General features: G+C 39.9%; 1 protein-coding gene across 1 annotated transcript in view; it reads left to right on the plus strand.

The window, feature by feature from the left end:
- The window catches only part of vwc2 (von Willebrand factor C domain containing 2), a 94,798-nt gene extending 71,243 nt beyond the window's left edge, over positions 1–23,555 (plus strand). The window contains exon 4 of the mRNA XM_061258784.1: positions 20,687–23,555. Coding sequence (XP_061114768.1) covers positions 20,687–20,838 — 152 coding nt within the window. The 3' untranslated portion in view covers positions 20,839–23,555. The remainder of the gene's footprint in view (positions 1–20,686) is intronic.
- The last annotated feature ends 2,761 nt before the right edge of the window (positions 23,556–26,316 follow it).

Genomic DNA, 26,316 nt, shown 5'->3' on the forward strand with positions numbered 1-26,316 from the left:
ATATGCCTCAGCAGAAATCTAGATTCATCAGACCAGACTATGTTTTTCCAGTCTTTAACTGTCCAGTCTTGGTGAGCCTGTGCCCATTGCAGCCTCAGCTTTCTGTTCTAGGTTTTCTGCTCACTGCGGTGGCTATCTGAGTTATCTTAGCCTTTCTGTCAGCTTGAACCAGTCTGGCCATTCTTCATTGATATCTCTCATCAACGACCGTCCACAGAACTGCTGCTTACTGGATGTCTTTTGTTTTTTGCACCATTCAGTAAACTCTAGAGCAGGGGTCACCAAACCTGTTCCTGGAGATCTACTGTCCCTGTTGGTTTTCACCCCAACCTCAGCAAAGCACACCTCATTCAACAGCTAAAGTTCCTGTTGAGCTGCTAATTAGTAGAATCAGGTGTGCCAAATTTGGGTTGCAATGAAAACCTACAGGATGGTAGATCTCCAGCAACAGGGTTGGTGACCACTGCTTTAGAGACTGTTGTGTGTGAAAATCCCAGGAGATCAGCAAGATACCTAATCCCCAAATGCTCCTGATGAGCTGGTTGGTGCCTTGCATGGCAGGCAATCGGTGTTGGTGTGTGAATGTGTGTATGAATGAATGAATGAAAAAGCATTAATTGTACAGCGCTTTGGATAAAGGCGCTATATAAATCCCAACCATTTACCATTTAACTGAAGCTCCTGACCTGTATCTGCATGATTTTATGCATTGCACTGCTATCTGATCAGCCACATGATTGGGTGATTAGATAATCGCATGAATAAGTAGGTGTACAGGTAAAAAATAATAAAAGTACTCAGTGAGTGTATGTACATGTAGTTTGTTAGGTCTTGTTTTGTTGTCTGGATGAATAAATAAATGAAATTCAATAAATATGACCTGGAAAGGAAGAGAACAGCGATTTGGTGAGAGAATTAGAGAAATGTGTTTTAACACTAACATAACTTGTTGAAATATAAAATATATTTATATATGTGCACTCAGTGAGAACTTCATTAGGTATTTATTAGACTTATTTTTTAATACTTATTGATCTTCTGCTGCTGTAGCCTATCCACTTAGAGGTTTGACACGTTGTGTGTTCAGAGATGCTCTTCTGCATACTACTGTAATGTGTGGTCATTTGTGTTACTGTCTCAGTACTGACAGTCTGGCCCTTCACCTCTGACCTCTCCCGTTATGGACTAAGGAGGCCTATAGAAAACCTATAGAAAGGCCTGGGAATCACAATGCATTTCAACGGTCATGTGTCTTGATGAAATGATGAAATACAATGCTGGAGTCGCATCCGTCTGTTAAGGGAGATGTAACGCACAGGTCGTTTTTCACACCATTCTCTACAAACTCTTGAGACTGCTGTGCGTGAAAATCCCAGCTCTGAAAATCAGCAATTTCTGAAACCACCCTATCAGGGACCAACAATGACTTGGTAAAGTCATTTTGATCACATCTCTTCCCCATTCTGACATTTGGCCTGAAAAACAGCTGAATCTCTTGACCATGTCTGCATGCTTGTATGAATTTAGTTGCTGACACATGATTGGCTGATTAAAAGTGTACATTAACAAATGGTCTACAGGTCTACCTAAAGTGTATACAATCAACAGAAATACACATACAGTGGGGTGCAAAAATGTGGGCACCCCTAGTTTAAATGTCTGTTACAATTAATCTGTACGTGATCAAAAGCAAACTTAAGCTGTTCAGAATTAAACATGAGACCTTGCTGCAAATTCATTTATACATTTTCTTTTTAAAGGAAAAAAGACCTTTGCAAAAGTTTTGGAACTCCTATGGATTATTATTTGTTACTTTTGAAAAAGATTATTACTAAGGCACAGAACCAGGTAATTTACTTAGGGCTTCATTCAATGAGTCAGGTGAGTATGATTCCAGGGTTGAACTTTTTATTCTGAAGTAAATCCATGATTTCTAAAGTATCGAACTGCAGTGGTTGTTCTGTCTGGTGGGTTCTTCTAAACAGGCCAAGGATTTCAGAATGAGCATGGTTCATTTCCACCAAGAAGGAGAAGGCTACAAATACTCTCTCAATGTTTTTACCTATTTCCACTTTCAGGGTGAGGAACATTATTAGAAAATGGAAGATGAATGGAACAGTTTAAGTCATGGCAAGGTCTGGAAGACCAAGACATTTTTTAGATAGAATGGCCCGAGACCTGGAGAGAAATGCACAGAAGAACGCACAATTCACTACAAAACAGCTGCAAAAAAAGAGTAGCACAGGTCTAGCTGTTGACAGGACAACAATACAACATACAATAACAACAAGGACCTACATGACAGAGTTGCCAGAAAGAAGGACCACAACACAAATTTAAGCATCTGAAGAATGCAAAAGAAATCATTGAGAAGCCTGACTCCTTTTGGAACGATGTGCTTTAGACTTATGAAACCAAAATTGTGGCCACCACCAAGAAAAAGAACACCTTGGCAATTATGAAGTATGGCGGTGGGTCCATTATGCTTTGGGGTTTGTGTGGAGCTGGAGGCACAGGAAATATTGTATGAGTGGAAGGAATAATGGATTCCATCAAATGTCAAATTCTAGAAGCTAATGTTCAAAAAATTTGAAGTTGAAGAGAGACAATTCCAGCAAGACAATGATCCAAAGCATACCTTGGAATCAACCACCACTGTCCCCAGACTTGAATATTATTGATTATTATCTGTGGAGAGATCTCAAACCTGCCGTACATGCACGGAGGCTGAAAAATATTTCTGAGCTTCAGCTGTTCTGCCAGGAAGAATGGGAGAAAAATTCCGAAAGCAAGAATTGAAAGCGCTTACAAGCTGTTGTAGTTGCCTGAGGTTACAAAGTACTAACTGCCAGGGTTCCCACAGGGAGTTTCCTTTTTGAAACAGCAAAATGTTTTAATAAAAGGTAATGCTTTAAAATGTGAATAAATGTGTCCTGTTTAACGTGGTACCATTTAGAGGTCAGGTTCGCTTATGTTCACTTAGATGTAAAAGGCCCAAATGTTTGCACACTACTGTAGGAAACAGTCAAAACCATGCAAAAACAATATGTTGTAATGTTTTACTTAGGATGCCAGATTATCTAGTTTCATTTATTTTTGTAAGATATTCCATTACCATGGAGAATTATAAATCAAATGCAACTTCAGATTTTTCCCTCATCCTGTACTACTTTGATCATGCACTCAACTGATATTTTGTGTAGTGGACAAGGAGAAACAGAGGAGGTTAGGGGATTCCCTACTGGGAAATGAAGAAATAAGGAGATGAGAAAAGACTATTTGGATGCAGCCAAAAGCTTGTACACACATGGGCCCTGCTTGGATAATATTTGACACTCATGTGGCAACTGAAAGATTCATTGAGAGGATCAAGTAATTGGGAGTTAATTCATGACAACATTTTGGAGAACGCAATTACACATTTAAAAAGTACATCAGGAAAAAAAATCATAGCCCTAAATATAGCATTTGCTCTTCTGGATTGGGGCTTTTAAAAAGGGTAATAACAGCAGTGGCAGCTCTTTTGTATGTGCATAGCTGTACTATAAAAACAACATACAGTCGGTCTGGCTCAGTCACACAACTTTCATATCTTAGTTGAAAACGGCGAAATTGGTTTCAATGGTGGGGCTGGGAGTTATGTTTGTGTTCCTGGATGACACATAGTCAGAGATCAGCTGCTCATGCTTTATGCAGAGAGACACTTTAGGAAAGGCCAGAGGAAGAGATCAAAGCAAAAGGCACTGCTAACATCCACCTCAGGCAGTTGTTCATGAATATCAAAGAACATAGGTATGAGGTTAGTATATTGGCCTTTACAATGGTCTAAATATCCCTTAATTTCTACACAGTGTTAGGAGTGTATTCATTATTTTATTTTTCTCACAAAGATGTGAATTATATCTTAATGTGTTTTTGCACATTTTTATTATGTTTCCCTTATATTTCTCATGTTGATGAAGAAGCTTATCCTTCTTCTTTGCCTCCCCCACCATCTTCCTCACCATGTGTGGGGGACATGATGAAGATTGCATCCTTTTCCTGGCATGTTTGCAACTCTTTCAGATGTTAGAAAAATGTTGATCATTGCCCTAACTCTGGTATGCTTAATTTAGTGGTATGTTCAATTATTTACATAGATTTTGTACCAATACTTGATTTATGTAGGCCAACAACCATCGGTCAATTTTGATTTGGATGACAATAAGGGATTTTACATGTATTTAAATGTACACTACTTATTTTGTATACCCTAACGAAAAAGGGAAAAGGAATTATTAAGTTCACAATACAGTTCCTTAAAACTGGTATGAACTTAATTAACTTGTATTGGTTGATTTTATTTCAAACAATATTACAAATAGAGTGGGGCTTAGAATGTTAAACCTGTCTTTGAGACAAATTGCTATCACTCAATAAAAACATTTTAATGAATATTTGCATTAGAATTGAAGTACATCCTTTTCTCAATTAAAATAAATCTGCATTATTTATTTTGTACAGCCTTTCCTGCTCATTTTCATCAAGTTTGCAAATCATTGTGCACATGACTGTTTATTTTTTCATTGGTACACATTTCAGGCTTTTTTGTCACTGAAGCCTCAGAATAACTGCTTCTGTGTTCATATGATTAAATCATTCCCTTTCTCTCCAAAGCAGTCATAAAATTTTTTCACCACTGGCTTACCCTGGTCATATCCTTGGCAAGCCATGTGGGTGCATGCACATTTCACTTGAAGGCTTAGCTATTGGGCCAATACTAATGTGAAGAGTGATAAACAAGCTGGGATGCAGCCAAAATCACTTCAAAAAGGAAGAAGGAAGATGCTGGGTTGCAGGGTGAACACGTAGTCTCAGTGAAAGTGAGATGTTGGAGGGCATAAATATTCATGGAGACACTTTTGAGATTCCAAAGTGCTGTCAAAAAGACTTTTCAGACTTTTGACTATAAAATTTGTCCTTTGGGTATTTTTGTTCACAAATTTAATTGTTTGAGTATAAGCACATTATTAGGGTTCTTGCTATTTACGTTGTATTTAAATTGCGCAATATTGTATTGTTTTCAGTATCCTTTCCATCCATCAGTCATCCATTTTCTGCCTTTTAGCCACGAGACAAATTGTTTGGAAAAATGTGAAACAACGAAACATTTGAATCCTTCTATTCCTTTAAGAGACTCAGCCAACCTGAAAAACGTCACGAGTCAACCATTCAGAATGTGTTCGGTAGTGTGGAGTACCGCGGGATAAGCCGGAAAACCTTGAACCCAAGACCTTTCACACTTGACTCATTCTGTGTGAGCCTATAAGAGTTATCTTTAGCATCCAAAATGCCAGAGCAGTCAAGTTGATTGTGCTTTGCATGCATAGATTTGAATGCCATCTTTTTCAGAAAAAAGTCTGAGGTCCTGGTTGCAAGTTTGTTCCTAGTTCTTGAATGAAAATCAGCAAGCTGCTTTACAGTAGCAATGGTGCTTCAAGAATAGTCAGAACAGACGCATAACTCCAGAATTGTAAGCACAATAAATCTTCACAAAAGGTTCTGTAAACAAAACAGTAATACAGTTAGACATAAGCTTTATTTTCTAACATGCAGAAAGTATGACTATTAATGATTCAATAGAGTCAACCAAAGTTTATAATTTTTCAAATATAAAATGTATGTCCCAAAAAATAGGTTCCATAATTGCCACCCCTGGTTTAATACTTTTTACAAACAACCCTGGCAAAGTTGACTCTTTACCGATAATTTGTGAAAGTTACAGATACAGATTTCTGACCATTCTTCCATGCAGAACTTTTGAGATGGCCGTTGCAGAACATGGTCGTTGTTTTTACTTAACCATTTCTGTGTGGGTTCTGATGTATCCATGTATCCATTGTCCTGCTGGACACCTATGACCAACACTCAGCTTCGTAGCTGAGGCAACCAGATTTTCTGGTAATTTGTTCAATTCATTGTACCATTGATCTTAAATGGTGCCCCTGGACCACTGGCAGCATAACTCCAAAACACCATATTTGACAATAGGCATGAGGTGTTTCTCCTTGTATGCATTCCATTTTGCCACCAAACTTGTCGATGGTGATCTCATTTGACCATAGCACTCTCTTCCAGATGCTTGAAAACTCAAGATGCTTGGTTTTGTTTGTTGTGCTCAGTAACGGCTGTCTTTAGACTTGGTGACCCCAAGACACAACCAATCTCTGCAATTCTTAAGGTACAACCCTTTGATTATTTATGCAGGCAAGTTTGAAACCATTCCATGTGTTTTATACGTTTTTACTACTGCACCTACATTGCTAAGTGGTATGTTTAACCATTTATATATGTTTTTGAACCCATTACCTCTTTTGATGGACAATTACCATCTGTCTTCTAAATTTACAGTTATTTAGACTATACCATAACTTTTTGTTATGTCCGGTACTGAGCAGACCAGAGGATAATCCAAAAACGTTGTTTATTCAGTCCAAGTTCACAGCCAAGAGATCATGAGACAATAGCCAAAAGCAAAGAAACGTCGAAAAAATAAGCAAGGGTCGCAATCCAGGAAATCAGAAAAACAGAGGTACAAAAGGGCAAAGACAAAAATCTAAGTCGAAGGCGGGACTCGGGAGAGAGGTGGGCTAAACAAATAGACAACAGGTGGAAAACATAGTAGGGTAATGATACAATAACAGGGGAAGACGAAAAAAGGCGGACTGGATGCACATAGACCCACATGCAAGACATACGGCTCCGGATTAGGGAGTAGACATTAGCATAGAGTTGGAGATGTAGTGATAGCAAGACACTTCGCTGAAACTAAGCAAGTACTCAGGGATAGCATTGGAAGGCGGAGTTATAGAACAGCATGGAAAACTAGGAGATAACATTAGTGAGTAAGTGTATTAATCTGATTAGTACTGTACAATATCTAAATTAGTAGTAGTTAGTAAGAATAGTGCTTTTCAACATTTAACTAGCGAGAGAAGCCGGAAGTAAGTGTCACAGACTAGCGCTGCGACGAGACTAACACTGTTACAGACATGCAACACAAACAACACAACACACTTTACATTTTAAACTGAGCAGGAGTAAACAACGCACAGCGGGTGCTTTTAAAAATGTTTTACCACATAAAACAAAGGGTTTACCTGGGTCTGTTCCATCCTGGTCTCACAACCAAACAGGAAGTGAAGGGGACCAGGTGATATTTATGAAGGGTGATTAGTGGGAAGTACCACCTGTTTAATTTAGATAAGGGGTGAATTTGAATAGTACATGAATGATTGTTTTAATTTCTGTTCAGTACCCCCTTGTTATTCTTGTGTGTTTAGCTGTTTGTTATTCTTGTTATGGCCATGTGTGTTATGTTCTGTTTGATCATTTTTTGTTTTATTTTGTTAATTGATTATATTTATTTTTTGTGCATGGAAGGTGCCAGGTGGGAGGGGCTATGCCCATTTATAGCTCCAGGAAAGAGTGAGGGGGCTCTCCTTTTTGTTTGAGACATGGAGTGGGTGTACTGTGTAATGGGCCTACTTTTTGAGGCATAGCCAAAGTACACACCATTTTCATTTTCATTATCATTATCATTTTCTTTTGTTTGTTCTAAAATCTTCCTTCTTAGTTTATTATTATTATTTTGTTCATCACTGTAAATAAATTACACCTTCAGCACCTCATCATCGCAGTCCCTCGTCCTTCGTGTCTTCCACCCTCGGTGCACCCTAACAGTAAGGAATGCAAGGCTGGAAGAAATGTTGAAAACCCGGAAACTACCGAAACCACCCGAATAGTGAAGCAGACAGACAGGGGAGTGACTAGGAAATATTCAGACAGACATCACAGGGGATAACGAATGCAATAACTGTAATGGAAACAATGACCAGATATGAATGTTATTGAGTAATAAACAAGAAAAAATAGGAATAAACACGAAAACAAACAGAACAAACTCAGGAACATTACAAATTCTTAGGGATGCCAATCATTTTGGCGCCTGTGGTTTTCAGAAATGAGATTACTAAATAAAATGTATTGAAATATGAGAGTTTTCCAGTAGGTTTGTGCCAATAATTATGGAGCCCACTTTAGCTGCACTCGAAGCTATCATTGCTTGCTGGGTAACTGTGTAACTTTCTTTCCCTTTACCATAGTTGTTGACATGAATATGTATGCTTAAATCATTAAAATGCAATGTCATTGTCAAACCCAAGTCATATTCAGACTCTTTCTAACAATCCATCAAGCCTTTTATACTTATATCTATATTGCTTTTGTGGGGTTTCTTAGTTAACCATCTGTAGCAGAGACTATGCTTTTTAGAAATAGCTGGCCCAAACTGAAGTAGGCTCATCTCTCCAACAAAAAGTTTTAATTGCACACCTTTTTTTGGCTGTGAGTGGAGGATCAAAAATGATCACACACTGCATTCTGGGACAGCAAGGCATTGGGGGGAATGAAGTGATGCACTACTATCTTTCTCAATATTCTCTTTGTGACCTGAATTGTAATATGCTTAGGAAAGGCGAGAGCTGATGCCCAGAGAGTATTGCAGCTGAAGTCTCCAGACTTGCTGCAGAAAACAAAAACCACAAAAACCAATCAAAAATTGTTTAATCTCTTTCTCTCTATCTCTATCTCTTTGTATTGTGTGTTTTGTGATTTTTCACATCTAAATATTGTGGGATGGTGAAAGATAAATTAACTTATTTTTCTGTAAGCCTGGAGATGTTTTGTGTTGAAAGGAAGCTGATGAAAAATAAATAGCAGACATAGAATAATTGTAGACTAGTAATACATTAGAGTAGTAGTAGTATGCTTTAGAAATGTGAATATTATTTATGATTTCATTATTTCATTATTGATGTCCGTTATAACAGGGGTTCCCAACATCTGAGCTGCAGACCAGACCAGTGTCGGTGTGCTGCTTATGTTAGATTACATGTAATATGAATATAAACATGACGTGCATGAAGATTTGCTATGTTGTCTTTCACTACTTACAACAGCCACAAAAATATTTACAATATTTCAGGCAGACTGAATTGGTTACTTTGTGTTTGCACTAATAGAGCAAATTATAATATGGCTGCTGTAACAGCAGTCGTGGTATGATAAACATGTTTAAATACTGGTGTTACTTAGGTAAGGTAAGGTATAATATGTATTTTTTTACATAAACACATCCTCTGGACTAGGACTGGCATGAGGTGCAAACATGTCAATAGTTTGTATGGCCAAAATGTAAAACCTTTTTCTGATCTGACCATAGCACTCTCTTCCAGTCATAATTCCAATGACTTTTGGCAAACTCGATGCTTGGTTTGTTTATTGTGTTCTGTAAGGGCTATCTTCCTGCCAACCTTCAAAACAGTTTTTTTGATACGGTGACACTGTCCGTGGGGACAACATGCACTTATCTCCTTTTCCTGGCAAGTTTGCAATCTGATTCCTTGAGTGCTCTGTTTGTTTGCCTGTCAGTACGAACCAGGGGTTAAACGGTTACAAAAAATTGATAACCGATAACCGTAAGCTCAGTTTAAAATAAATGCCTGTTCATCACTAGGCATATTATTGCGGTTCTAAACTATTCTAAACTGGCAATCGACAAGCTTCAGTAGTTTGAGCAAGCAATCTGTCCATTTCAGGGGATTTAAAATGCAAACACCACATGAAATTAATGCTACAGTATTAGAGTTATCAAATAATTTCTGTAGCTGTTGGTTGACTTATGGCTTATTGTCTGTCATTTCTTACTATAGTGGTCAAATATTTTTTGTGTGTTTTAAATCTGTAGATGTTAGTTCACTTATGGCTTATTCTATGGCATTTCTTCATCCGTGTTTATTCGTTGACACGCAAGTTCAAACTAACGGCAAAATGAACGGTATCTACATAAAAATAAATAGAGCAATACATTATCATTAGGCTATTTATCGGATATTGAAAGCAAATATTCCCAGCTTTCAACAAAAAGTGGACATGTTAATATCACCACCACGATTGTCCCACACTATATAAAATGCATTGGAATATAAAATGCAAGTTTACCGTTACATGAAAATATATCAAATTGTACAGAGACCTGTATTGGCAGGAAAGTAAAATCATTAGACCAGTCACATATGGTAAAATAGACCTGGTGTTATATTCTATCAGCCAAATAATGCGTGACCACTGAATTTTGAGTGCACAACCCGGTCTGTAACAAAGTTGTTCACAGCAGTATATTTACAGATTGCATGCCAATCAAGTCCCATCAGGGAAGAGCCATAGGGACGAGGGATGAAAACATGAAGAATTATAATTTTAACCAATGCATTTAAAAAAATGACACACGTAAACTGCAGGGATTTCTGCAACTGTGAGGTTATACTGTTATACTGTCAATGTAAATATAAATATTTAATTTGGCAATTAGGTTGACTTACCATTGGCCCAAAATAAAGTTTGAAAATGCAATTAAATTTCTCAGTAATTCAGTAAAAGAAATATGTCCCCTAGCAGTCATAAGCAGTATTGGTTGACCATTAAAAAAATGGGATGGTAACCGGTTACAAAAAATGATGATTTGTCAAATCCCTAGTACGAACATGTGCTTTTTGTTTTGTTTTGATTCACCCGCCTCTTCGTCTATCATCTAGCAACTTCTATTTGCTGACTAGCTTCAGCTGATTCCATTCACCTTTGTCTCATTACCTTCTGCCTTTATATACCCTGACTTTTCACTGCCAGTGTCAGTTCCTCTCAGTTTCTACCCTGTATTGGTCTAGCCTTTTGTGGTTGTATTTTTGCTGCCTGATCGGTTATGCACTCTTCCTGTGTTTGGATTCTGATTTTGCCTGAGACAGTTTCCTGCCTGACCTGGAACTGCAAAATAAACACCTTTTATTGTATATCTGCTGGTCTGTGGTTGAGTCCTTGTCGAGGTCCTGACAACTCTACACATAATGGAAAATAATGTTTTTGTCAATAACGGTTCTGTTTACAGTATGTTTTGTGCATATTTATCAAGGGAGCCCACTCTATGTGATGTTTCTGATAACAGTAAGATGTTTCAATCTATTTCTGTCCAATTTGCTGTTCTTATTGTAGCCTGTAATTCCTCTTAAAATTGCTTAATTTCCTCTATTAATCAACAAAAAGTAAACAAGACGCCTGGTAGTCTATGTAGACAGCTTGTACTTTGAATTGAGGAATACAATTCCAAAATAAATAGTTTCTTATTAGCTGCTATAAATTTAGAATGAACTCAATCTCAATCTGCAGTTTGATGTGGATGTGCTAGCAGTTCTTTGCTTCAGCAAGCTCCCTTATTGTTCTGTGTGAATTCATGCAAATGTGTAACAATTATGCAATGATCTTTCAAGCTAAACAGCATTGGAAAATCTGATAAGATGTCACCAATGCACTTTAAAGTCTCTTTGCAAAGAAAACATTCCAGTGTGGTAACGACTAATAGTGAATTGAACACCAGGGCTTACTTTCACAAATAATTACTAGAAGCTGTATTTATGGAGGATAGTGTGAGTCAATCTAAAAGCAGCACAACACACCCACTGTAGTTGAACATGGGTCAGATGACTGTGGTGGGTGTCAGACAAACCAATGCTAAGACAAATGAAAGTGCCCGCCATCTGCTGTTGCCACAGAGCAGTGAACCTTTCTTAACCTGGCACTCATCACAGCAGCATGCTATCTGCAGGTTGCACCAGCACTGTCCCCAATAGAACTGCTCTCTTTTGCGGTGTAGTGTCTTGTGCACCCCATAATAATAATAATAATAATAATACGTTTTATTTGAAGTGGCGCTTTTCTAGACACTCAAGGTCACCTTACATTGTGCAAAATACAAAATAAACATGTTAATGATACATGATATCCAATTTAAAATAATCAACAAAAAAGAAAACATGATGCAATATATCCAATTAAAAATAATTTACAATGAACATACAGTTAATGCACTGTATGGAATGTGGAGCAGCTGGCAAACTGTACACATTGAGTTTCAGCAGCCAATTGTCACTGTGCTGTTGTTTTTGCTATAACCCTCCACAAATTCACAGTGCCCCTTTTTAAATCCGAAAATCTCCACTCCTCCTGCTGTGTCTTGTAGGGGGATGAAGCAGAGAGTGTGTCTGCTCCTCTGCAGCCACTCCAAAAGCTGTGCATTACAACAGTGGTATGCAGAAGAGCATCTCTGAACACACAATGCATCAAACATCTTAAGTGGATTGGCTACAGCAGTAGAACCAATAAGTCAAAAAAATAAGTAATAAATACCTAATATATTGCTCACTGAGTGTATTTAATTTGTGTTTCCCCGCTCTTGGCCACAAACATCAACACACTTCCATCTCAACCAGGGCCACGTATGTCATCACTCACTCATTCATTCCAAATTTGGCTCAGGCATCAGACACTGACTGCAGATGTTTATTATCATGGCTCTTGGTCCCTGGACATGCTCAATATGGTGAATGCTAATGCTGTCTCTGGATTGTGCATAATTTATTTTTTTTAACACAGGGAATTCATCTTCAAACAGGACAGCTGGAGAGTAAGACCTACCAAAGTCCCTAGATTTCAGAGGGGAAGAGCTTCTGGCTATTCAGTTGATAAGAAGCCAAACATTTGCCATGTTGCATATACGCCTTTATCTTTGCCTCTTATCCTTAGAAAGTAAAAGTTTACACTCATGCCAAGACCAAGGCCAATTGTAATAAATTACAATTTAATTCTGGATTACATAGGTTGGTTCTATATATGGCATGTCTACTGAGATATGTATGCTAAAGCTATTATTTGCACTGCATTTTATGTGAATCAGCTGCGTAGATAATGATTACTAGAAAATCCTTGACTCAAGATGATTGTTCTTGGTGGCCAGGGTTTATAGCCTAAGAATAAGAACACAGGAATTCATAATAATGCTGGCTATTCAGGCATGAGAACATTTAATAAGCATATCTATCACTTGCACTATAGAAGATGGAGAAAGGACAACTCCTAAAAACATTTGTTGGTGGTCTAAAACCAACAAAGTGAGGATACATTTAGTGTCGATTGTAGTGTAGCAATTGACTAAATATATACAGGGGGGAGCCCATCCTTTGCTGAGTAGCCTGGTGTCAATAAAGATAAACTAAGTGGTAATAGGGAGGCACTGGGAAATCTATAAGAGCAAACAGACACTGGTTGGGCAGATTATAGCCTGAAGGATAGACTCTGTAGTAAAATAGTCCAAACAAAGAAATGTGGTGCCAGGTGCTGCTTTAAGGCATCAAAGTTGCAGCATGGCAATTGATGGCATGAGAGGGAGCTGTATCATTCAGTGAACTTGGGGTGGGGGAAATGGGCAGATGCTCCAAGAAAGAGAACAGAAATGCAAAAGGGGTTATGAACTAGATAATTATGATATCAAGTACTGCACAGGTAAAATGTAAGTGCAGTATCAAAAGGCCCCAGGGCACAATGCTTTGGCAGAATATCTTGAGATTTGTAGAAAGGGGGTGTACATAACCATTAGAGTGACCCTGGACAGACAGCACACAGACACAACACAGAGGAACAAAACAGAGCTTTCACATGCAGGCAGGGAGATAACACAATTGGCTCAGGTGACCAGACAGCTCTATAGTCTTGATCCTCACACATATTTAACTGTAGGATTTTTTTTTAATCTAAATTTTGAGCCTCCACTCTCCAAAGAGAGACTGTATGTCAAGGCCGGGATTGAAAATTAATGTTGTTCCATAAGTCAGGAGCTCTGTATGTGAAGATTCTGTTTAACATCACAATTTTGGCAATTCTTGCCTTAATTAGCCATTCATTACATTACATTACATTACATTACATTACGTGGCATTTAGCAGACGCTCTTATCCAGAGCGACGTACAACAAAGTGCAAATCAATCACAAGAACAAGTGCAAAAGTAGACCTGAGAGGACAGTACAGTTCCGAGTCCTAGTGTAAACATACAGAAATTCAGAACCCTTGAAGAGTACAATCAACATTCAAACTAGCATACCACTGTTGGCAGCTAGAATACAACAGCAGCCAATAAAAACAACAATACCTATACAAGTAACGATATCTATACATAAGTGCCATTACGGTCTAAGGCTAATCACAGTGATTGTGAGTTGGGGAGGGAAAGGTGTAGCCTGAAGAGATGGGTCTTCAGTCTGCGCTTGAAGGAGGTCAGAGACTCTGCCGTTCTGACATCCACCGGGAGGTCATTCCACCACCGTGGGACCAGGACAGACAGCAGTCGTGAGCGTGAAGTGCAGGTGTGGCGAGGGGGAGGCGCCAGACGGCACGAAGTGGCAGAACGGAGGGGTCTTGTTGGTGTATAGGTCTTGATAAGGGATTGAATATACACAGGGGCTGATCCTTTAACTGCCTGGTATGCGAGCACCAAAGTTTTAAATTTGATGCGAGCCATAACAGGCAGCCAGTGGAGGTTGCTGAGCAGGGGGGTGACATGTGAATGTCTGGGAACATTGAATACCAGACGGGCTGCAGCATTCTGGATGAGTTGTAGGGGTCTGATGGCAGATGCTGGAAGGCCAGCCAGCAGAGAATTGCAATAGTCCAGGTGGGACAGGACCATTGCTTGAACAAGGAGCTGAGTGGAGTAGGTGGTGAGAAAGGGTCGGATTCTCCGGATGTTGTACAGGAAGAAGCTGCACGCCCGGGTCACCGTAGCGATGTTCTTGGAGAAGGATAGCCTGTTGTCCATCACCACTCCAAGGTTTCTTGCACTAGGGGATGAAGTCACTGTGGTATCCCCTAGTGAGATGGAGAAATCAGAGAAGGGAGAGGTTAAAGCAGGGATGAAGATCACCTCCGTCTTATCTGAGTTGAGCTTTAGATGGTGGTTGCCCATCCAGCTCTGGATGTCTCTCAGGCAGGCGGAGATAAGGGTAGAGACCTGTGTGTCTGATGGGGGGGAAAGAGAGAAAGAGTTGGGTGTCATAGGCATAACAATGATAGGAGATGCCATGAGCAGAGATAACGGGGCCAAGGGATCTCCTGTAGATGGAGAAGAGGAGGGGTCCGAGGACTGAGCCCTGGGGGACTCCCGTAACAAGGGGGCGAGGAGTTGACACTCCTCCAGCCCAGGACACCTGGGAGGGCCGGCCAGAGAGATAAGATTGGATCCACACTAAGGGTGTGCCACAGATCCCTGTAGGTGCCAGGGAGGCTAAGAGGATGGAGTGGTTGACCGTGTCGAACGCCGCAGAGAGGTCAAGAAGGATCAGGACAGAGGAGAGAGAGGTTACTCGTGCAGCCTGAAGGGACTCGTTGACAGAGAGGAGTGCAGTCTCCGTCGAGTGGCCAGGTCTGAAGCCGGACTGGTGGGGGTCCAGCAGGTTATTCTGAGAGAGGAAGGAAGAGAGTTGGTTGGAGGCGGCTCGTTCAATGGATTTGGATAGAAAAGGAAGGAGAGATACCGGACGGTAGTTTTGAATGCAGGAGGGGTCAAGAGTGGGTTTCTTTAGGAGCGGGGTGATGTAGGCCCTCTTGAATGATGAGGGAAAGCAGCCAGAGGACAGAGAGGAGTTAACAAGGGAGGTGACAAATGGGAGGATGTCAGGCGTGATTGCCTGAAAGAGGTTTGAGGGGATGGGGTCCAGGGCACAAGTAGTAGGGCGGTGGGAGAGCCGGAGGTGAGACACATCAGCATCTGTAAGGGGACAGAAAGAGGAGAAACAGGGGGCAGACACAGAAATGGAGGCAGGCATAGAAGTAGTGGTGGTCGCGAAGGTGCTGCGGATATCTGCAACCTTCCCGTCAAAAAATACCAGTGAGCGAGGACTGAGATGGTGGGGGAGGTGTGCTGATGGCGAGGGTTAGAAGTGGAGTTCTGGATTTTGGTTTGGTAGTAATTTCTTTTGGCAGTGGTGATAGCGGAGGAGAATTCCGCCAGGAGAGACTTTTGATTTCCTCCACTTCCTCTCGGCTGCACGTAGGCTTGGCCTGGAAGAACGTAGAAGGTCAGAAACCCATGGGCTGGGAGGGGAGGATCGAGCAGGCCGGGAGACAAGAGGACAGAGAGAGTCAAGGGCTGAGGAGAGAGAGGAAAGCAGCACGGAAGATGCGGAATCAGTGGGTAGTTTGGAGAAGGATTCAAGAGGAGGGAGGGAAGCAGTGACTCTGGGGGCAAGGGAGGAGGGTGATAGAAAGCGGAGATTACATCGGACAGAAACAGTGGGGGTGAGAGAAGGGGAGGGAGGTAGAGCAGCTAGGGGGATGGAGAAGGAAATGAAGTGGTGATCGGACTTGTGTAAAGGGGTAACAGTGGGGTTAGAAGAGGAGCAGTTCCTCAGAAAGATCAGGTCAAGAAGGTTTCCAGCCTTGTGAGTTGGGGGAGAGTGCTGCAGAGAGAGGTCAAAGGAGTGAAGTAGTGGTAAGAAGGCAGCAGACTGGGAGGCTTCCAGGTGGATGTTGAAATCTCCCAGGAGGATAAGTGGGGTGCCATCCTCAGGGAATGAGCTGAGTAGAGTGTCAAGCTCATCAAGGAAACTTCCCAGGGCACCTGGTGGACGATAAACAACGACAATATAGAGTTTAACAGGGTGAGTAATTGAGACAGCGTGGCATTCAAATGTGGATAGGGATAGGTCAGTGAGGGAAAACGCAGAGAATTTCCACGAAGGGGAGATCAGCAAGCCAGTGCCACCTCCACGGCCAGAGGGCCGGGGGGTGTGTGAGAAGGAGAAGGAGGATGAGAGGGCAGCGGGGGTGGCAGTGTTCTCTGGTGCAATCCAGGTCTCGGTGAGGGCAAGAAACTGTAGGGACAGGAGGGAGGCATAACCAGTAATGAAGTCAGCCTTCCGTGTGGCAGATTGGCAGTTCCATAGCCCCCCTGCAACTGTGAAGTTGTCACAGGGGGTCAGTGAGGGGTAGCAGAGGTTGGTGGGGTTCCGTCGCCGTGGAGGGCCATGTCGCTGGAAGCGCGTTCTGAAGGGGAGAGAGCAGACTGTAATGGGGTACTGACACACCATACCATTCCAAATGGGAGGGAGCGACACTAGCGTCGCTCTGAGCACGTCTATATAAACTGCTAATTACTAATGCAAACTAGCGATCTAATAATTATCCTAACAATTGCAGCGTCCAAAGTAACTGATTCTGATCACCTAATCAGAATAACAGAACCGAGCGAAACTGCCGGCGGCTGGTGAAAAACACACTACATTTGCTAACTAATAACAAAAAGCAACACACCTGGTATAACTAACGCAGCGATTTGACAACAAATCTACAACAGCTGAGACTAACAAGGTTTCCTCATTACCTACTGCTCACACGCAAAAAACACAGAAACAATACTTAAGTTCCCTGGAGGTCTTCAACTACACACGGCTAGTGGAAAAAATGCACTTTCTGAGGGTGCCAATAATTCTGGACCATATGTCGCAGAATGAAGGCAGTCAAAACTTCTACATGCATGGCAAGATTCAACCCTGTATTTGGGAGCTTCTGAATATTCAGTAACCTGTCAATCACACATGCCAAATGAGTAATGAGGCAGAGAGGAGGGTTAGTTGGCACATGACATGGAAATGAATCATGCGTGCCATTTTGTCTGTGTGCTAGTATCAAGGTTCTGCTGATTGGGCTGTAGGAGTCCTATGTATTCTCGTTGGCATTTTAGCCTAAACTTCTGAAGCTTCTATTCAGAGTGGCTTCAGAAAGTATTCAGACCACTTCACTTTTTGCACACTTTATTGTGTTGTAGATTACATTTGAAGTGGATAAAAATGGCAATTTTTGCCCATCAATCTGCACTCCTATCAAGTTCTGGACACATCTCAATGATAATTAAAGCAAACGAAAGGATGCACCTGTTCAAAATTTGGAGTGGTACAGCAAAGAGTCTGAATACTGAGATTGTATTGATTGGCTCTCCAAAAATCATAGAAATTGTAAAAAATAATAATAATCCTATGTTTCAACCTCAACATCTCACCCACTTCAAATCCAATGTCAAAGGGCTTGCCCAATAGCCTACTGATTTTGGTATAGCTACGTTGCATCATTTCTGTGTTATAGATACCCCCAAAAAATAACTCAATTTAAATCCAAAGGATCCATACACAAGTCCCCTCATTCTGTCGGTCGTTTCAAGTCATACATTCTTTTAGACTTACATGGAGAGACACAGTGTTAACTTAGAAATCAGGCTAATGTCTCCAAGTCTTTCTGAATTCTAAACAAACATGAGAATTACAGGACACCGTTATGTCTCAGCAGCAGCCTGTCACACAGCCTGTCAGTCCAACAAGGCAGTGGTACTGGTATCCACAACAACGAAAGAAGAATCCAGGGAAGCAGGCAGGGGTCAAAACAGGAAATCCAAACAGAAACAAGGCATGGGGAAACAAACGAGGCTCGGGAATAAGGGGGCTAGACTGAAGGGGGAAGGAATGAAGGGCTCAGGACTCAAAAACAGGATAAGACAAACTAGCAGCGTGCAACTGAAAAGGACAGGTATAAATACACAGGGGAATGAGACAAACTAGGCGGGGCATGGGAGTGAGGGCGGTCTAACAAATAAACATCAGGTGAGACACATGAAAGGGTAATAGGACAATAACGAGGGGGAAACAAAAACGTGGACTGGATTCACAAAGATACATGTAATACAAACGGCTCTGGACTGGAGAGTAGACAATTGCAGAGAATCAGGAGATGCAGAGATACGGAGAGACAGGTCCAATACTTTGCTGAAACTAAGCAAGTAATCAGTGATAGAATAGGGAGGTGGAGTTACAGAACAGAATTGAAACTGGAGATGCGTTAGTAAGTTAGTTAAGTGATTTAAATGACAAATACCCAAAACAAGTGAATGCTAGTTTGTTAGTTGGACAAACATATTAGTGTGTTAGTATAATTAGTACTGTACAACTTCTATGTTAGTTGGGATTAGTATATTAGTGGTATGTACAAACATGAAATGGAGAGAAAGCAGGAAGTAATGAATGCAAGATTGGAAGGAAGGTTGAACCCCGGAACTACCGTAAACACCCGAATAGTGGGGCACGCAGACAGGGGAGTGACTGGGCTAGTAAACATTCAGACTCAGACATCACAGGGGAAGACGAGTGCAAAGACTAATGAATATAAACTGAACATCAGACATGAAAAATAATAAATTACAAGAATAATGATAATAAACAATGATAAACTAACACAGGACAGAACACAGGAACATAACAAGGACATACTGCAAAATACACTCACAAAGCACTTTATTAGGAATATTCTTACTTTATTACACCTACTTATTCATGTGATTATCTAATCAGCCAATTGTGTGGCAGCAGTGCAGTGCATACAAACATATAGATACGGGTCAGGAGTTAATGTTCACGTCATTACGGCTTGTAGTGTTGTCATTACATTAATGGCATTTGGCAGACGCCCTTATCCAGAGTGACGTACAGTTGATTAGACTAAGCAGGAGACAATCCTCCCCTGGAGCAATGCAGGGTTAAGGGCCTTGCTCAAGGGCACAACGGCTGTTCTTATTGTGGCTACACCGGGGATCGAACCACCGACCTTGCAGGGTCCCAGTCATGTACCTTAACCACTATGCTACAGGTCGCCCTTCAGCCATCAGAATAGAAAAATGTTTTTATCTAAGTGACTGTGGAATGATTGTTGGTGGCAGACAGGGTGGTTTGAGTATCTCAGAAACTGCTGATCTCCTGGGATTTTCACGCACACTAGTCTCTAGAGTTTGCAAAGAATGGGACAAAAAAAAAAAGAAATCCAGCGAGCAGCAGTTCTGCAGATAGAATTGCCATGTTAATGAGAGATGTCAGAGTAGAATGGCCAGACGGGACAAAGCTGTCAGGAATGTGACAGTAACGCAAATAACCACAGATTACAACAGTGGTATACAGAAGAGCACCTCTGAACACACAACGCATCATAACTGTGGAAACGTGGATAGGCTGCAGCAGAAGTCTAAAAAATAAGTCTAATAAATACCAAATAAAGTGCCCACTGAGTGTATATATAGGAACAGTCTCTTCCATTGGCAAGAACAGTCTCTTCCATTGGCAATTGAGAAGTTAGCAGTGGTTCCCAAGTTAATTGAGGAGTTTTTACGAAATTTTACGTGAGATGTAGAAATACTATTTGAGTAAAAAACATGTGCAAAGTGAAAAATATGCAGTTGAGAAAATACAGTTGGGAAAAACTGTAAACTACAGCACACTGTTATTCTGAGTGAAGTGAGACAATTTTATTGAAGTATCGAAAATGCATGTAAAATGTACTATATTTATCAGATTATGGCACTTTTACTTGACCTGTAGTTACTTTATAGTACAATGCTTTACCTTTGTAACACCTTGAGTTACTGTATTTGAAGTATTTTTTATATGGAATTAAAATAAACTCTTTTGTGGTTACTTCACAGAGCATGCAGACCTATTTTTTGTGCAGGTTAGTAGTAGTGTTTACAGCTCTCAGCATGAGGACTTAGCTTTGTTATTACGAAATTACAGTTAACATCTCTCTCTCTCTCTCTCTCTCTCTCTCTCTCTCTCTCTCTCTCTCTCTCTCTCTCTCTCTCTCTCTCTCTCTCTCTCTCTCTCTCTCTCTCTCTCTCTCTCTCTCTCTCTCTCTCTCTCTCTCTCTCTCTCTCTCTCTCTCTCTCTCGTTGTCAGGGCCTAACTGCTTTGCAAACAATTCTGTGATACCAGCTGGACGGGAGGTGAAGATCGATGACTGTACGATCTGCTACTGCACGTATGAGGAGGGCACATGGCGCATTGAACGCCAAGCCACCTGCAGCAAGAACGAGTGCCAGCACAGTTAAAGCAGGTGGAGTAGGTGCTGGATTCACACAGTGCAACAAACTGTCTTCATCCACAGGGGATCAGCCAAGTGACTTCTATTCAAATATGTATTATAAACAAAAACTAAAATATTTCTATGTTTTTTTGTAACCCATAAAAAGAAAATATTTATCTATTCATTAATGTGTGTATGGATGGCAAAGGAATCTGATGTACTGTCAGAAACATTTGTTTCATAAGATTGTGGTACATAATATTGGTACACATTACGTTGTCCATCAGAGTAAGACCGCTATCCTGAGGATTTTATTGAGCAAAATTCAATGACACTGAAACTTCACATAATCTCTGAAATTAAAGCTGAATACATTGCATGGAAATTTCTACTACAGATTCCATTTCAGAATTGACTGGAGATTCAATGGTATTCTTGCAATTATTTTATGTTCTGTATTTGTGTAAAGGAGCCATGCAAGAAAATAACTAAATTTAAATGTATTTGTTAAATATTTGTATGTGTATTTTCGATGGTGATGCTGCGCACAGTAAGCACATTTTACTACTGAGGGACATCAAGTCTACCACCTTGTTGCTGTGCTCTATGATTTAACGGTTTTAATGTGTTTATGTGCTTCTTGAAAACATTGTAACATCTCTCGTCCCATTAATCATCTCCCAATACACCTCTGAGTCCCAAGCTAACACAATGTGACTTTTAGAGGAAATACTTTTCTATTCCATATTCATTTGTAATTTAGAATATTATACTTCAGAAAGTTAATATTATTCAGAATATCAGTCCATTTTAGTATGTTGATAAATCAAAAAATTGTGATCATATTTTTAATGCATGCATGCACTTGAAATTGTGATAAGAAACAGCACACATCCACAGTTATGCACTCGGGGAAAAGACTGGAGATTAATCTTGTATTACACCAGGAGGTGGGGTAGGCTGTTTTTATGTGAATATTGTGTGCCAGTTGTACAGTGGGCTCCAGAATTATTGTCACCCTTGACAAATATGCACAAAACGTGTTGTAATCTAAAAAAGAATACAGATATTGACATAAGCTTTATTTTTTATGCTTAAATTATTGTACTTTATTAATGATTCAATGGAATCAAGAAAAGTCTTATTAAAATAAAAAAAATTAAATATTTCCTTAAAAAATAGGTTCCACAATTATTGGCACCCCTGGTTTACTACTTTGTGCAAACACCCCTGTTAAAGATGACAGCAATGTCATCCTATAATTTGTGATAAGGCTAGAGAACACATTTGGAAGGATTTTTGACCATTCCTCCATGCAGAACCTTTCAGAATCATTGATATCTTTTGCCCCCCTCCTCAGTTCAGATACACGTTTTGCATGGGATTTAAGTCTTGAGACTGAGATAGCTATTGCAGAACTTGGATGTTGTTTTTACTTAACTGTTTCTGCATGGATTTTGATGTATGTTTGGAGTCATTGTCCTGCTAGACAATCTACTTATGACCAAGACTGCTTCCTAGCAACCAGATTTTCTGCCAAGATTTCCTGGTACTTTGTTGAATTCATTTCTTAAATAGTGCCCCTGGACCACTGGCAGCAAAACTGTTTTCAAAACATTCATGTATTTTTTTTACCCAATACCTGACTTATGATGGTCAATTTTTCCCATGCTGACGGTTGACAAAGGGATTTTGCATGCTTGTTACCTTGTTTTTTCTCGTGAAACAGGAAGTAATGGAATGACGCATTAGACTGAGATTAGCTAAATGAAAGTTAAATTGTTTTGCCAATTTCACTTTGTTTGATTTTATTTACAATAATGTTTATGGGTGCCAATAACACACCTGTGGATTTCAGAAAAAAATAGATTACTAAATCAAAAACATTGAAACATGAGAGTAAATGTATTTAAATAAATTATATAGATTTTCTGTTTGTTTGAACATAAAATAGAGATCATTATTCACGTTGTTTATTTTATGCAGCCTTTTTTTTTTTCCCCTGTCCTTAATTTCTTATTAAGGGTGCCAGTAATTCTGGAGACCACTGTAAAGTCACAGATTAAGTTTATTCCAGGACTAAATTGAGTTTTGTATGGAAAATCCCCATACATAATTGAATTTAGGCTTAATCTGTGTCTGTGAGACTGGCCCTATAAATATTCTTTTGTTACGTATGTAACATAATCTCATGAAAGTTTCTGATTTATTCAAATTCTGTGCTTTTTCCACATAGATTATTCCAAAGCAACATACACTGCTCTTTAGGTGCACAGTAGATTTGGGAAGGTGTGTGCCAAATTTCACACCTCTACATTTTTAATTGAATTACTGAATATTGGAATTTACATTGATGATTTACTGTAGCGTTATTGACTGTTATATACCATATTTGTGCCATTGGTCATAGTGGGCATAAGCCTCCACTTACCTGTCACGTTTAATTAAGTTTTGAGAAATTCTGTGTATTTTATATCTGTTTTGTTAAAAGGTGGCTGAAAAATACAATTAAAAATCAGAGTACCATATTAAGATATGGCAACTTGCCTTCAGTGCTTATGTAAATATAGCTGCAACAAGCATTGTAAACATAAGAAAAAACTTGAAATTATGTTTAGAATTGTGTTTTGGTGTTTGATGTGTATATTTATGCCTTAGCAAAGTAAACAATGGGGACCTGCAGAGCTCCAGAAAGTTAAAAGAAATGTAGATCATTAAAATGGCCACCTTTTATTAACCCTTCTTTCTGTTTTCAGTTCTACTGGTCATTCATGCCATTATATACACTCAGTGAGCAATTTATTTGGTAGGCCTGTATAACAGCTTGTTAATGCAAATGTTTCATCGGCCAATCATGTGGCAGTAACTAAATACATAAAAGCATGCAGATGTAGTTATGAGGTTTAGTTGTTGGGGAAATGTCAGAATGGGTAAGCAATGTGATCTAAGTGAGTTTGACCATGGAATGATTGTTGGTGCCAGACAGGTTGGCGCCAAACTGCTGATTTCCAGTCACTAGAGAATGGTGCAGAGAATGTCATTTAAGCGAATGGTGTGCAAAACAAAAAACTTCCAGGGAGTAGCAGTGGGCAAAAACTCAGTGAAGTAGTTATTCAAAAGATAATCTAAATTAGTCATAAAGTATTCTTCAAATTCGAAAAACTGCTGAAATTCTGAATTTTGAATGTTTATATGTTCAGGCACATGTATGTACCGCATGAAAAAGCTGTAATGATAATGACAGAACTCTGAAGGTGGGTATTTGGACAGTTATGCATGTAGCCATTATGCTTTTTAACATACAGTGGTTTCATGTTTCATTTGGCGGCTTGGTTCTGTGGTAAGAATTTTGCCGGCTGGGAAAAATAATTGCAAGATTTCACATGTAGCGGCAGTCACGTTGCATTTCGGCCTCTAACAGGTGGAGAAGTCATTTCTAGCAAGATTGCCCTTAATCCATAGTGGTTTAGGGTTTGCTTTTCACACAACCACCACCAGGTGGCAAATGTGAGGGTATAGGGTATATCTTCCACCACAGCACTTAACCTCATTAGTACTGCCTACATATAATTTGTAATTTAAATCAATCTTATAGTGGGACTTTTGCTGTTTGTTGATGGTGCGACAGAAATATTTGGTGCGGTTGACCATAATCGAATGCTTTATTCGTTCTACAGACCAAATACTGTTAAAAAGCAAATTGTATGGGTTAGTGCTATTGGCTTATGCTAGCTACATCATAGTAACCTCATATGGGGACCAGTAAGGGCTAACAACACACTAGCATTTAGGCCTACTTCTTTTACGTTTTATCACCAGTGCTGTGAAGTAAAGAAGTTGATGAACTACGAGAAATGTATTCAGTTCACAGTGGTCTACATTCTAAAGCTCCATTTTGCCCTCCCGACATGAAGTTAACAGACTTTATAATATATTGCTTGTAACGTTACATCCCTGTCTGGCTTTAGAAGCAATTATAATTATAAATTTGAACTAGGATTTGATTAGTGGATCTAGCATTGGATCATCTTGGATGCGCGTACCCGCTCTGCTATAAAGGGCAGACGAATCGCATGCCAAAAACCATCCATCCATTATCTTAACCCGCTTATCCTGAACAGGGTCGCAGGGGGGCTGGAGCCTATCCCAGCATACATTGGGCAAAAGGCAGGAATACACCCTGGACAGGTCGCCAGTCCATCACAGGGCACACACACCATCCACTCACACACTCATACCCACGGGCAATTTAGACTCAGCCTAACCTGCATGTTTTTGCACTGTGGAAGGAAACCGGAGTACCCGGAGGAAACCCACGCAAACACGGGGAGAACATGCAAACTCCTTACAGAGAGGCCCCGGCCGACCGGGATTCAAACCCAGGACCTCCTTGCTGTCAGGCAGCAGTGCTAAGTTGTCTTTTACTTGCAAAACAAACAGAGCCTGACTGGCCAGGTATTTGCAGATAAATTACATTCTTAAGAAGACTTTGAATTACTTGTTTTCTAATAATGCCAGCACAATGAAATATTGACCCCTTAAGTATCGCCCTTTTTGTTAACACAAGCTTGAAAATGACGTACCATAAATAAAATGCCTACTATTCTTTGACTATATAGACCTGGTGTCTTTTGAAAGGTAACCCTTTGGGATTTGTTTTACAAGAATCAGAATTACTCTAAGTATTACTAAATCATAGTTACAGAAGCTCAAACACAGTGGAAGTGGAAGATTTTTTTCCTCACTGAAAACATTTTATGTTTTTGAGTGGATACAGATCATTTTGGTGGTGCCTAGTGTACACAATGGAGCCACAGCCAAAACAAATTTGATGACAATATCGCCAAAAAATGAGCATTCTCCATCGTTTTTTCTAAGCTATGTCTCAACAGTTTTCCAAAAAGGACATTTGGAGACTCTAAAAGGACACATGGAAACTAAATAATATTATGGGTCTTATGATATGAAAAATACTGTATTTTGCTTACTAAAGCGTGCAACAATTTTTATTCTGAAAAAAAGTGTTTGCAATTCCCCTTGCCTGTTATCCTTCCTCACCCTTTCCTTGTGCTCTCTTCACATAGCAACAGTTCGAGAAGGTTGTAAAAAATAAAAAATAATCACAATAATAACATCTTGTATACTAATATATTCATTGAGGTCCATTGATTGACATTTTTGTCAAATACCCAACCCCCATCAACAAGTCAAACACATTCCACAATTTCACTCAAATGCTATTTGTTATTCAAAATTAGGCTTGCTCCTTATTTATAAGCATTCTGGGAAGGTATTTAGATGATCACCGATAGAAAATAGGGTCAAGAGGATGAAAATGCCCTCTATTGTGGAGCTCTAAGGTGTTTTCTCTGTCTTCCTCAGAAATATTCACTCGAGAATACTTAAGAGGCTTCTAAACGTAATGTCATTAGCTAAAATACTTCTCAGTTATTACTTTCAATACCATACCACCAGCCAGTCCTAGGTTCAGTTGAAGTTATAC

The sequence above is a fragment of the Conger conger genome, chromosome 1 (genome assembly GCF_963514075.1).
Source record: "Conger conger chromosome 1, fConCon1.1, whole genome shotgun sequence".
NCBI classification, from domain to species: domain Eukaryota; kingdom Metazoa; phylum Chordata; class Actinopteri; order Anguilliformes; family Congridae; genus Conger; species Conger conger.